At 35.9% G+C, this 14,828-nt stretch overlaps 1 protein-coding gene across 40 annotated transcripts in view; it reads left to right on the plus strand.

The window, feature by feature from the left end:
* The window catches only part of Rims2 (regulating synaptic membrane exocytosis 2), a 490,233-nt gene that overhangs the window by 98,681 nt on the left and 376,724 nt on the right, over positions 1–14,828 (plus strand). For 26 of the 40 annotated variants that reach the window (XM_052747649.1, XM_052747654.1, XM_052747657.1 and 23 more), the window contains 2 exons: positions 1,523–1,733; positions 10,904–10,915. In XM_052747649.1, coding sequence (XP_052603609.1) covers positions 1,523–1,733; positions 10,904–10,915 — 223 coding nt within the window. The remainder of the gene's footprint in view (positions 1–1,522; positions 1,734–10,903; positions 10,916–14,828) is intronic. The other 14 variants (XM_052747651.1, XM_052747653.1, XM_052747659.1 and 11 more) reach the window with 1 other exon arrangement.

Raw genomic sequence — 14,828 nt, forward strand, 5'->3', positions numbered from 1 at the left:
AGCTGTGGGAAAATACTCTGCGTCTGGATCTTTAGCTGTTTGCAGTTGTCATGTTAGATAAATCTTGCCATTGCACTATTTGTTAAAATTTTAACTGATCTCTGTCTAGAGCTGTAGCTTTGTAGATACAGTATTTACCTAGAATGTGTGAAGCCTTAGTTTCAGTCTCCACAAACACAGATGTGGTTGTGTATGCCTATGCCTGTAATCCTAGCAATGGATACCTGAAGCTGGAGGATCATCTTTGATACATAGAAAGTTTGAAGCCATCCTTGGATATATGAGATGCTATCTCAAAAATAAGCAAACAAATAAGCAACCCCTCAAATAATAAAGATTTCCCTTTACCTATCTGTATGGTACTACTTCCTTCTCTTATGTTATTGCCAAAGATGGAACAATTAGACTTGGTGTTCTTTGGAATTTAGGTTGTTTGCCTGATAACTTTCCTTCTGATGGACTTAAAATAAGTTATGGTTTTGTTGATTGTCAACTTTAGGATTGGAGTGTTGCCATTTTTAGTTTTCTAAATCTTTAAAAATTTAAAGTGGCTTTTGAGACAGGGTTTCTGTGTGTGATAGTCCTGGCCTTCCTGGAACTCACTTTGTAGACCAGGCTGGCCTCAAACTCACTGAGATCCGCCTGCCTCTGCCTCCGAAGTGCTGGGATTAAAGGGGTGCGCCACTGTGCTAGCACTCCCGGAGGTTTTCTAAATCTTGAGTTAATTATAGTTATGAAGCATTCAAATAGAAAAATTTGTAATGATACAGCTTTCCAATTGTCCTTTTTCTTAACTTAGTTTTCTTTTTTGATTCATTTTATTTGTATTTATTTATGTGTGTGTTTCTACATGTTAGTATGAGCAAGTCTTTGTGTTCACAGAGGTCAGAAGAGGGTGTCAGAGCTCCTGGGACATTATGAACCACCCAGTGTTGGACCTGGGAACTTGTTACTAAAGAGTAACAAGTGCTCTTAGCTGCTGAGATAGCTCCATAGGCTCCAGTATTTTAATTTTCAAGTATACCTGGCTTTACTTTTTTTTTTTCACAACGCCATTTGTTAGGCTGAGAATGTGTCACAGTGTTTTCTTTTTACAGCTAAGCTGTGTTGTGACTGGTGAACAGATGCATTTATCTCTCTGTGGAGAGTCTAGTTCACTCCAGTTAAGACTGTGTCTCTGCTTTTAAGACACTAGGTTATGGCTTCTTTGTGGAGGTAAAATTGTCTTCCTGTATTTCTGAAGCTAAACTGTTGAAAAATAGAAGTAGGTAGAAGTTTAGTTTAGTATTCAAGGAAGTGTTCCACAAACATAATTTTATAATTAATATGTTTATCAAAGATAGAACTAATTTCAACACTTTTATGTTACAATATGCCATTCAAGCAAGATATTATTCTATACTTCATAAAATTAAAATTTATGCTCTTTTAATCTCATCCTGTGTATTCTAATTATAAAATAGATTGTGATTTTCTTTGATCATCAGAAAACCAATTTGAAAACCCTTTTTCTTTTCTGCAGAAAACTGCATCAACAGTTTGAAATGTATAAGGAACAAGTCAAGAAGATGGGAGAAGAATCGCAGCAGCAGCAAGAACAGAAGGGCGATGCCCCAACCTGTGGGATCTGCCACAAGACGAAGTTTGCTGATGGATGTGGCCATAACTGTTCTTATTGCCAAACCAAGTTCTGCGCTCGGTGTGGGGGTCGAGTGTCATTACGCTCAAACAAGGTACAGGACAAAATATGATTGTTTTCCAGTAGTCAAGCTTATTGTGAATAAAGTGGAATAGATACCTGAAATTACGAAGAACACACCGTGTTGTTCTCCTCTTTTACTGAATGTGAAAGGTGGTCTTCACTGTTTCAAGTCAGCTTGTGATGTTGGGTAGAATCATAGGGCCTTTGACTTTCGAACACAGTGAAGACATTTAGAGATTAATTGATATGTCCTTTGTTGTGGCTAATGAAAACTCTGATCCAGAGAGACTAAGATTGATTTTTATAGCCACTGATTACTATCAGAACTCTGATAGAGATTTCTCTATTATTACAACACTTTCACAAACTTGGTAGATTATTTGTCTTCCTTGGTTATTGGAAACAAGACCATTCCAGCTCTGAGATCTTTTCTTTGTTTTGTAGCTTTGGAAGCTATACTCTCCTTTGTTTTTGTTTTCATATTAATGAAATTGCATTCAGCTATGGAATTTAAAGATCTCTTTTTTCATATTTATTCTAGGCTTTATCTACACTTTATCTACTTTAGTGAATATGTAAATGTTACTCATAGAATACTTTGTCAAATTAGCAAAAGCAGTATTACAAATGCTCTGCTAAGTTCTTTGAATTGCCTTCCTAATTATTATCTTATCATCAAACTAATTACTTAGATAGTTTTTTCATACAGACAAATCTGTACATACATTATTTGGGAATAATTGTGGGAATTAGTTCTCCTGTGTGATTTCATGTCTTTATTTTCTTATTGTTTGTTTCTCTTAATGTTTTGTTTGCCCAGAACCAATCCTTTATTTCTCCTAATGCTTCCTCTTGGCTTGATGATAGTTTGTGCATATGTATGTGTATACATATACACATTACATTGGTATAATTTTGAGTAAAAGTGATACAAGCAGAAATCTTAGTCTTAGAAGGAATGTATTCAGTCTTTCAATATTAGGTATAATGTTACCTATAATTTTTCATAGGTGCCATCAATTACAAATTTGCTAAAAATTTTTTTTTTAAGATCTTCAATAGGAGTTGGACCTTCCCAATGCCTTTTGCCTTCTATTGAGATTATTTTTTGCTTTTTTTCCGCTTATTTAAGATGATGAGGTATATTGACTGATTTTTGACTGTTGAACCAACCCTGTTTTCTTGGAATAAAATCCAGTTGGTCATGATAGATAGATAACTCATTTTATTATTCATGAGTTTGATTTGCAATTCTCTTTCCTTGATTTTGGAATTAGCATCACACTGGCCTAATGGAAAAGATTATAAAGTATTTTACTCTCTTTAATGTCATAGGAGAGTTTGTATAGAACTGATAATCTATTTTTTTTTTTTTTTTGATGTCTGATCCACATGCAGAGCAGTTGAGTTGTCTTACTGGTGCCATCCAGTGACGCCAGTCCTTTTTAAGTTATTAAACATACTTGTTAGTTTTGATCTGTCAAGGTATCTGGGGAGGTGTTAAAGCACACTTTCAGTGTTTTATTTGATTCAGAGGGTTTTTTTTGTGTGTATGAGTAAGTTTTAATAATTATATCTTTTAAGGAATTTGTCCAGTTTCACATAATTAAATTTATTGATATAAAAATCTTCATAATATTCCATTATTTTTAATATGCATATACTCAGTGGTGATGCTGCATCATTCCTTATTTTGGTAGAGTCTTTTTTTCTGTTGAATTTGGCCACATATTTGATAGTTTTATTGATCTAAAAATCAATTTGTTTTATTGAGTTTTCTCTATTGCTAAATTATGCTTTCATCCTTATTATTTTTTCTATTTCCTTTGGTTGAATTTTGTGGTTTCTTAAAGGGAAAGTGAAGTTTTAATACCCTTCTCTGATATAGGGATCACATGCTCCTAATTTCTTTCAAGTACTTTTAGTTGCTTCCTCAATTTCCAATTTAATATTTTTCATTTTCTTTAAATTAAAAATGCCCTCAAAATTTCCTCTCAGCCTCTGAGTCTTTTTCTCTTTGATTCTGTCTCCAGGCTCTTCCGAAGCTTCTTCTCACTGTCCTGCTTTGTGGAAATTCTTGAACAGTAGACTGGGTTTATTATTGTGTTTATCTCCTTGTCTCTCTTTCACTGACATTGCCCTTTGTTGCCTTATGTTAATTACCTTTAAAGCACAACATTAACATTATTTGAGGTTTCATACATGCATATATGTATTTTGATCGTATTTACCCCTGTCCTCCAGCTCTTTCCAGATCCTCCTCCATTTCCCTCCCAACTTTATTCTCTCCCTTTTTCTCTTTCTCATTCTTTCAAATAACCCACTGAGTCTGTGTTGCCCATATGCACATAGACATGAGGCCATCCGATGGACCATGGTATAGTACAAGGGGACATACTCTAAAAAAAGGCTTTCTCTTTCCTACCAGCCATCAGCTGTCCACAACTCCTCAGAAGAGGTAGGGGCTTCTGGGCTCTTCCCTACTTCCTGCTGGCGTATTCCCTGGACTGATCTTGTGCAGGGCTTGTGCAAACAACCACAGCTGCAATGAGTTCATGAACGTCTTGTCATGTGCGGAAGATACTGTTTCCTCCAGCCCTCCCAAACCTTTGGCTCTTACACTCTTACAACTTTCGCTTCCTCAGAGTTCCCTGAGGCTCGGGAGAAAGTGTGTGGGTAGTTGTCACTGTTGTGGCTGAGCACTCCAGAGACACTTACCCCCTGTTTTCTGACCATTTGTGAGTCTATGCTTCAGCTGCTGTCCATTGCACAACACCTGCCATCAAGTGTCTGAAAAGACATTCTTCTCATCAGATATGGAGGAACATTGTTTAATCTGAGCTACTAGGAAGGCCAAGGCAGGTTGATTGTAAATTTGAATCTAGTGTGAGTTACATGTCTCAATTAAAGTAAAACAGGACTGTAGACATAGTTCAGTGATAGAGCAATTGCCTAGCATGTGTGATTTCTAATCCCAGAACAGCAAACCAAATAGCAGAGGGTCTTCCATGTGATAATAATGTTGCATTAAAAAGCAGAATGTTGCAGTATATCTTTATGCTTTTTGTTCAGGCAGGAGGGAAAAATGTGATCCTTGCTACTAAGTGTAGACTAGAAACAGAAGTATCTGATGACATCTGATCATAGCTTAATTGCTTGCTAATACATATCTCCGTTTCTAATATATGCTAGGTACCTTTTCACTACAGAAGTCTCAAGTACAGTAAAATGTTAGATTACTCCTTGAACATATGTTGTATTGTGAACAACTTTAAATCTCTATATTTTAGCTTAGCTGCATGGACAGTTTCATTGAAGAAGGAAGGAGCGAGAGGCAGGACACTTCACGATTCTCTCTTCTTGATTTCTATCTGAGGGTGATGTCAGGAAAGTAAAAGACTAGAAAGCAATTTAGAATTTAGTTCAGGGAAGAGAACCCTGGGTTTCTATATTAGAACTTCTAAATTTTCTTTCAAGTGAGAGAGCTGTAATATGAACATCTTAATTTATATAGGAAGGCATTCATTTGAATGGAATGGGGAAAACATCCACGTTACAAGGTCTAGTTTACATTTTCAAATTTGGTCTTGTAAATACCCAGATGCCTCGTGTCATAGAAGAGTTTGCTCTCAGTATTTGCTCAATGCATTTCTTTGACTTATTTAAGGTCAGTGAAATATTGTCAAACTATCTTTATAGAGAATACAAATTTTTTATATCTCAATATAAATTTATTAAAATTCTTGTAATCTTCTAAGAGAATACAGGAAAATAACTGTTTGTTTAGTTTTGGGGCGCTTTCCTGTGGAGCCACCCTTGGCAGTTAACTATGTCTCTTGGTACACTGAGGACACAGAACAAAAGACATGCTAGTCATATGGAGATGCCAATAAAAGATATACTGCAGCATTCTGTTTTTTATTTTCCTCTTTAGATGATATTTCCTTAACAAGTAAAAATTCCATAGGATTATAGTCAAATGAAGAGACGAGGAAACATTATTTTGTAACATTTAAATTGTGGAAAACATTGAATTGGAAAGACATTAAGAGTAATTTATATAAGGAATTTTTTAAAACTTTACTTTTGTTTTGTTTTTTTCTTTTTTGAGACAAGGGTTCTCTGTGTATCCCTGGCTGTCCTGGAACTTGCTCTGTAGATCAGGCTGGATTTGAACTTGGAGATCTGCCTGACTCTGCCTCCTGAGTTCTGGGATTAAAGGCATGTGCCACCATGTCCGGCAATAAGGATTATTTTACACTTCAAAATATGAGAGCTTTAACTTGTTTCTTTTGTCTTTTGGTGGGAAAAATTGATTGCCATGTGTTTAATTAATTTCCATCTGCTTGATTAATCTAACTTTGAAAATTTTCAGAATTACATTGTTTAGCTTAAATAGAGCACTTCAAATGGGACATTTCATGTTACAGAAATAATCTGGAAAATAAAAGAATTAATCTAAATGACCTTTAAGGTTTTTTTCTGGGTTTAATATCTTATGACATCAATTTCTACTAACTTACTCATATAATTCTTGAAATATCTGATAAATATACTTCTGATAAATGAAGTAAAGCTAAGTATTTCTACTGCTTAAATAATCTAAGAACTAATTATGAAGCTTCATTAATTCTCGTTATTATATGTAGTATATATAATGACTTAGGCTTTTTTTTTCTTTTTTTTTTTAACCATTTTTCCATATATTATAATGAAGGTATTGAAGCTAGTACTATTTTAGAAAACTGGTTAGTTGAAATTTGAGGAATGGAAAAGCAAATTTATATAATTATATAAACATAATCTTTGGCGTAATTCTTGTGTGCCATCCATGCTTTGTAGAATCAAATTTTGGAAAGAAGTTGAATTTCCAAGTAACACATAATGACAGTCATTAAATTAAAAAATGTGCTTGAAAGTTGGATTTGGATGATGGTTGGATAGTGGGTGCTGATTTGCCGCACAGGATGCACAGTAGACATTTTCCTTATATTGAATGAACTAAGTAGTATCAAGATTTGATAAACACATATTTAGTCACATCAGTTTATAACATATCTAAAAATGTGTCATAAACACTTAAACTTTAATGCTACATTGGAAGTGTATGAGAGGCACACAGTCTAGTTTATTTTGGAGAAGAGGAAAACTGCAGGATGCAGGAGTTATGGTCATAGCTGCACTTGAAACCTACATCTGCTGTCTGCCTGCTCTTCCACTCTTGGGGAATGTGAACTCTTCAGTTCCTGATGTCCTAGTCAGTAGCTAAGATGAGCTGCTTATCATAGCTAAGGCAAACCTCACGTTAGGAAACACTGTTTAGAATATATGGGGAAGAGTGTAATGACAACCACAGTGCCTTCTAATAATAATGGAGACTATATAATAGTTTAAGACTCTCTCCGTAAAGTAAGTTAATTTCAAATATTAGCCCCACACAATGAACAATGAAATCACATTTTAAAGAAATTAACAATCTTTATTTTTAACTTGTTTTAAATTCAAATAGTTAAAATCCACAAAAGAACTATGACATTGTAGTCTTTTGAAATGTTATTTTTAGAATTCTTCTTTCATAAATGTCTTAGAATACCACTAGATTTTACTTATTGCAGACCAGACTTCCTATATCCTTTCTGCTGCTGGAGTAATCCTCAGATTTCCTTCTGAAATGTTTACCTTTTCCAATAGTATCACTACATGTTGTCACCTAAACCAGAAAGCCAGACCTCAGATTTCTTCCCTTTATCACTTCCCCACAAGTTTTAAAAATTGAATAATATTGTTTCTACAGACTCTCATTTAATTCTATTCTCTTAACTGGTCTGTGTGCTCTAGTCTTTGCTTCTCAGACACACACACACTGCCATAGTGATTCCTAATCTGCCAAGTGACTGCAGTTACTATGGTGTAAAGAGCCTCCTGGTCTGTCCCCTGACTAACTTTAGGAGCACTCCACTCAGTCCTCTGTGTCCCAGACCAGCCACACCACAGCACTGCTCTTTAGTTATCTCCATCTGGGTCTGCTGTGCCTTGGCTCGTCCTTCTACGGCAGTCAGAAATAGTCTCCTCTCTAGACCTCACTCTAAAATCCTTACCTACCTGATGAACAGTTACTTGTTTTTGTCAACATAAGCACCACCTCCTTCATGATCCTTCTTTGGGTATTCTGTGTGAATCAGCTACTTACTCCTTTGTGGTACACTGGATTATACAGATCTCTAATCTAGTATTCTTAAATTTAATTGTTAATGGATTGCATCTCTTTAATTCACTTGGACTACTCAGTGCATGTTTCTCTGTACCTAGTATGTAATAGGTCAGTCAGTGTATTAACTTTTGAGTGAATGACTGGAAGGAAAATATTGGTCTACATATCACAGACATGCTGTTTTGGGATATGTATCATCACCACCATTTTTCAAACATTTCATTTTAATTTATTTTTAATAATAACTTTTCTTTATCCTAAAGAATTTTATATGTTTATACAATGAATCTTGATCATGTATCTAGTCCCATCCTCTCTGCCTCCCCACAAATGCCCCATAACCAGGCCTTCTCAAAAATTAAAACGCGTGGGGCTGCCTGCTGGAGTATAGGAAATGCACTAGTGGGGACACAGTATAAAAAAAATGATTCTTCCACCCCAGCTGGGAGATCGTCGGCATCCATATGGTTTTCCAAATATTCTTTCTTTGGGCTAGATTCTCCTCCCCTATTTCCTCCATACTCCCGCCCTCTAGCTTCTTGAGCCTTTGACCCTTAGTATTCCACCTCTCTGCTTTCATTTCACTGTCAGTTACTATTTCCTATCCCTATTGTATCCCCTACCCCAACATCTCTTTCTAGTTTTTCGGTTTCTTCATGTGCTACAAGTTAAACACACAAAAGTTTTGAGGCTAGGATCTGCGGATGAGAGAGGACAACTGTGTTTGTCTTTGTAAGCCTTATTAGTTTACTCAGTATGCATGTATTTTTTTCAGTTCTATTCATTTACATAGAGATTTTATTTTCATTTACAATTGAATACCATTGCAGTGTGTATGTGCACCACCTTCTTATCCAGTCATTTGTTGTTGGACATCTCAGTTGGTTCTGCTTCTTAGCCATTGTGAATAGAGTGGCTGTGAACATGGATGTGCAAATAGGAGAATATGAAGTCCTTTGAGGATATATGCTCAGGACTGGTATAGCTGGGTCACATGGCAGTTCTGTTTCTAGTTTTTTGAGAAACACATGGACTGCTTCCCCAAGTGGATGCATTGGTGTACATTTCCACAAGCAGTCTGTAGGAGTTCCTTTTTTCTCTCTCTCTTTTTTTTTGTGACTTCCACATCAGAATTTATTCCTGGTGATGGCCATTCTCAATGGGGTGAGATGGAATCTTGAAGCATTTTTAATACTGGTGGCTAAGGATGTTGATCAGTTTTAAAAATGTGTTTCTGCTGGGCAGTGGTGGTGCACGCCTTTAATCCCAGCACTCAGGAGGCAGAGCCAGGTGGATCTCTGTGAGTTCAAGGCCAGCCTGGGCTACAGAGTGAGTTCCAGGAAAGGTGCAAAGCTACACAGAGAAACCCTGTCTCGAAAAACAAAACAAAACAAACAAGCAAACAAACAAAAAATGTGTTTCCTAGCCAATTTGCATTTCTTCTTTTGAGAGTTTTCTATTCAGTACCATAACCTTTTTTTAAGGGAGGTGGTTTATTTTTTAATGTTTAGTCTTTTTTAGTTCTTTGTATGTTCTAGACACTAAGCCTGTCAGATGAATGGCTGGCAAAGATTTCTCCCACTCCATGGGCTGTCTGCTCACTCACTCAACACTTTTCTTTGCTGCACAGAAACTTTTTAGTGTCGTGTTTTCATCTGTTGATTGTTGGTCTTATTTCCTGTGCTATTGGAATCTTACTCATAAAGTCCCTCCCTGTGCCTGTAAGTTGACGCATATTTCCTACTTTTTCTTGTAGCAGTTTCAGGCTATCAGTTCTTATGTTGAGGTCCTTGAGCCATTGGAGTTGAGTTTTGTGCAGGGTGAGATATAAAAATCTAGTCTCAATTTTTTTTCTTTTTTAAAAACACGTTGAAGACAAGTTTGACCAGCACCATTTGTTGAAGGTGGTGTCTTTTCTGTAATGTATAGTTTGGGCATCTTTAAAAAAAATGTCATGTAATTATAGTTGCATGGACTTAGATCTAGGTCTCCAATTCTATTCTATTGAACTCTGTAGACAATAGACAATATATTTAATAAAGCTCTTTCCTGCAAGAAAACTCTGTTTTCTTGAAGATGATAATTCAAACTAATATAAAGGTCAAGTATACAGTCAGAATTTATTTATTTATTTATTTAAAGAGGCCAGGCCTGTGAGAATATTATGGTGAAATGAAAGTGAGGCCTTTCAGTTGATTAGAAAAGGCCAGCATGCAGGAGAAAATGATGGTAGTTTAACACAGAGAGTAGAAAACCCAGCAAGGTAGAGGGAGACTTTGATCTTTCGGGCAGTATGTAGGAGGAAGTGAAGACTGTATCCAGGGAGGGTTTGAGGGAAGCTGAGGTTCTCTTGACTATGTTTCTTCTTTGCTTTGTTTATGCATTTCAGATATTGAGACTATGACCTGCAGTTGCTAATAATAATAATAATATTTTATCTTTAATGAGTTATTTAATTTTTCTTTTCATTTATGTAAAATTTAGAAGAAATCTAAATTAATAGAAATAATTTGTGAAGCAAATATACATATTTCATGTAATACTTCATTTTGTCTACTTTTGATAGTAGTTGAATAGAGCAACAATGCAATGTTTTATCATTTTTATATGTAAAAGCTTTATTTCTAAATCTTTTTCTGTTTTCTTTTCTGAGTTCAGTATTTAGTTAAGGCTTAATTGTGAAAAGGGCACTTTCCCTTCTCTGATATTTGGGTATTTAATTGCTCTTATGGAAATTATTTTGTTTCTATCTCAATATATTTAATATTTGGAATGCTTTTTCTTGAATTTAATGAAATAAATGGGAAAATTTCCCTCTTAATTTAAAGTTGAGATTTTAGAATTCAGTCAAAGTGTAAACATTTTTCTGTACTCTGTTTCACTAAGAAACTCTTAAAAGCTGCTCTTACCAAGAATGGAATTAATTATTTCTTTTTTTTGTTTTGTCTTTTCTGTCTTTTTAAACTTGCTTTCATGGATATTCACACCAGGAGGACAAAGTGGTTAGAGTTTTTTCTTTCTGTCTAATATACTTTTTCTTATTGTTATTGTAAATTTAATTTTATAGCTACATTTAATTTTATCCTTCTAAGTATTTTGTTAGTTATATTGCATGGTAGTTGCTAAACATTATAACATACTTATGCATGCTGATTTTACTGAAAACAACTTTCATTTCATTGTATTAGAGATGAAAATATTAATTTTTTTATAGAGGCCTGAATTTTTATAATTTAATACTTTTGTTATTATCTCATAGCATTCTCCATTATGATAAGCCTTCCTTTACCTTACAATGTTTTCCTAAACTCACTGTTATATTATTCAGGTTTTATAAAGTTTCCAACTTATTATCTAAAGTTAATGCCTGTAATAATAACTACAATGCCATAAAAATGGGTTTACTGAAATGATTATCTTGTAGTTTATCATAAATATTTAATATATTTCTGTTTCTCACAATAACTTGTTCCATGAGTTAGTAAAATATACCCTAGGTTTTGATAGTTTGATAATCTGCCCAGGAATGTCTATTTGCATTTAGATCTGCTCTCAAGACTGATGACTCTGCATATAAAGACAAAGATCTTTCTGTTGTGGTAGCCTTTCATGAGTCAAACTCAGCCTTGAGCCTGTTCAAATTTTCCCATTGCAAATAACACACATTCCAAGTAGTTGAAGACTTCTGTGCAGTACCATTTTTTTTTTAAATCACCTGGATTTTTTTTGCTTCCTTTCAAAGTCTTCAGCTACTCAGTTGGGGACAGTGCATTTTGTGGCAAATACTGAATATGGATTTGGAATGAAATCTCTGAGTAGAAAAAAGGACATTTTAATTCTTTCCCCTTTTAAAATCCTGTAGGAATCCTAACAACTTTTAGAGGCTGTTTTGAAGATTAATAGGTTAATTAATGCACAAACTATTCATCATCCTTGATTCGGGCATGGTTCTTCAGGGAACCTATGAGCTTTATACCATCCACCTTCTCCCATAGCTTCCCTACAGACAGACAATCCATGCAGTTCATGACCTTTAGAATCTCTGGCAACTTCTGTGTCTGGAGTTAATATAGGGTGCATCATGGTCTGCTATCTTTTTTCCTTTTATATCATGGCTCCTACTTCCAGAAATTGGAAATTTAATGATGGAAACTTAGCTTCTGTGTGCTGACAAGATTTCATAATTATCAGTCTATAGTTTAAGTTAAGGGATGACTAGAAGATAAAATACATTTGTATGGATTTGGAACATGCAAATGGATCTGGACAGGCCTCTGTGACTCTAACACAGTAGGTTGTATTCAAAAGTAACCATTGAAGTTTGAGAAAGGTTTTACTGATAAATTGATGATTACATTTAATTTTAATTAAATTTAAAAACCACATGTAGCTAATGGCTAAAGCACTAACCTTGATAGAAAATATTATCTATTCAGCCCCTGCGAGAATACACAAGACCTCATACTTACATTAGCAGGGTATGAATACTAGCAGTGGACATACAAGCATTACAGTTTCCCCCGAGCATGTGTGTGTGTGTGTGTGTGTGTGTGTGTGTGTGTGTATGTGTGTATACACACGTATATGTGTATATGTGTATGTACATATGTCAATGACAGTATCGTATAAAGGCAAGGATGACGATGGACAAAGATTACCCTCCTGAAGGGTAGACTCAGGAACCGGAGTGACAGTGACGAAAGGCCTCCTTGGATGACTGGCTGGGGCTTGCTAGATAGGATGACCAAGGGAGGAAATAGAGTTGCTCCTTCTGTAGGCGTTGCTGTGTACTGTGGACACTTGTCACTCTGCACTGCTGGTCCTCCGTTTTGAATGTAGTTGTTACTAAAGTCACTTTTTCCTTGCTGCTTATTAAGTCTTTTCATATAGGTCAGTGGTTCACAGTGATTCACACATCATGATTTGCTTTCCTTCAAAGATCTTGGTTTTGGAGGTTTTTTTTTTTTTAAATTAATTAGTTAGATAAGACTTTAGAATTGCCTCTTTAGGGAAGAGACAACTATGTTACATGTAAAATATTTTTAAAAGGCTGAGTAGTTCAAAGAATGCACTGATGTAGACACTGCTTAGTAAGGTACCAATAGATATTTTCACCTTTCTTTTCTCTTGCAGTCTTCTTTTAGACAGAGTGAAAACCCACAACACTTTCTTAGCTCTCCTTGAAATAGAAAATGGCTGTGTAATGCAGTTCTAGTAAATGAAATTAGAAGAAAATTTCTAAATTTGTCTGGCAAGTCATGATATTAAAGCCCTGCCTTTTAATACTAGTATGATATCTTGACATGGCTTGTCATTTGTTAAGATGAAAGGAAGGCCAAGAGTCTTCGAATCACGAGGACGTATTAGAACCAGTATTCTCTCAGTACAGAACCACTCAGTTTCTCGTCCTGGCTCTCCTGATTGTAGGTTAATAGTTCAGAGGAGGCTTTTGGTATGCTGGAAAGGAAGAAGCAGCTGATAGCTGCTCACTTCCAGAAGCTAGCAGCCCTGAACTGTTGGGCCGAGGGTAGGGCAGTGATGCCCTCCAGTCTGAGACTGAAGGCCTTGAAGCTCAGTGGTCTGCTGCTGTTGGGAGTCCGTGCTCTAAGACTAGAGAGGCTGGGGTCCAAGCTCCCTTCAAGAAGACACTTGCTAGAAAATGTGGAGCCTGCTTGAAGTGGCCGGCGTTCTCTTCTTTTCTTTCTACCCACCTGTGTTCCCAGCCTTTTGGGTGGTGCTGTTATTATCAGGGCACGTCTTTCCTCCTTATTGTGAATAGTGCTATTCGTGAATAGTGCTATTGAGATATTCAGACATTTCAGTATTCTTATTTTATTTCATTTCAGACTATACTCAGTAGGGGTTTCTGTATCATATTGTAGATATGTACCATGTTGTTTTTCATAATGCCTGTACTAATCTGTGTCACTATCAACACTGTTTGAGAATTGTCTCTACATCCTTCTCAATCCTTCAGAAACAGTGTCAGGCATTTGAGAGGGACTTAGCTAGCACAACTGCAGCAGTCTTGGTGATGGCTTCCTTGTTTATAGCAGTGCCCTAATTTTTTGTGCTATCATTTGATCTTAGGAGAACTTGGAAAATAAAAGTCAGTAGTTGGTGGGGTATTGTCTTAATTATTGCTTTATTGTGTTTTCCACACTTGTTATTATTTCTTCCAAGGCATTTCCTTTTCTGTGTCTCAGGGATCATATTTCCATTAGCAAAGTACCGTGCTTTCCCTGAGTCTGACAGATGGTAAACTAGCTAGTTCCATTTATTTATTTATTCATATAAACCATAAGATGAACTATTAAAGATGGTCATATATCTTGAGGCCTCTCCTACTTTTATTTGTTGTTATTATATTGAGTGCTTGCTTTGGATGGTAGCCTACACAGACAAGAGAGATGCTGTGGCCTGGAGTACTGATTATATAGGTGACTATAACCTGCAGTAGGAATTAAAGTTAAGCACTTTGTAAAAATAGGTTCTCCTGGTCCAAACTATGTGACTCACCAGAGTTTTACAACCTGAGATGTGGTCAACTTGGATCTCTAAGAATAACTCTGCCTTAGCTCTAGCCACCCACAATATCTGGCCGATAGTGAACACTTGGTGACTCCTTAGGGACTGTGTCTGTAGAGAGGATGTGCTGTCTTAACTTCTGTCCAAAGTTCATTTTTATCTGTTTATCACAATAGACTTCACGAGTTGTTTGTGCAGCTCTAACAAATGCCAGCACATTTTTCTTCAAGTTAGACGTAAGCTTCCTTAGTTGACGATGGCACCAGTTGAGGCTGATGTTACTTTAATCAGGTAGTGTTAGATTTACTGTGATGCTGAAAAAGCAGGAAAACGGCCAACAAAAAGTAAGATAATGCTCAGGAGAGATACACATCACGGAGTCCATAA

This window comes from Peromyscus californicus, unplaced genomic scaffold (assembly GCF_007827085.1).
Source record: "Peromyscus californicus insignis strain IS unplaced genomic scaffold, ASM782708v3 Scaffold_20__1_contigs__length_68692818, whole genome shotgun sequence".
In the NCBI taxonomy this organism is placed as follows: Eukaryota; Metazoa; Chordata; class Mammalia; order Rodentia; family Cricetidae; genus Peromyscus; species Peromyscus californicus.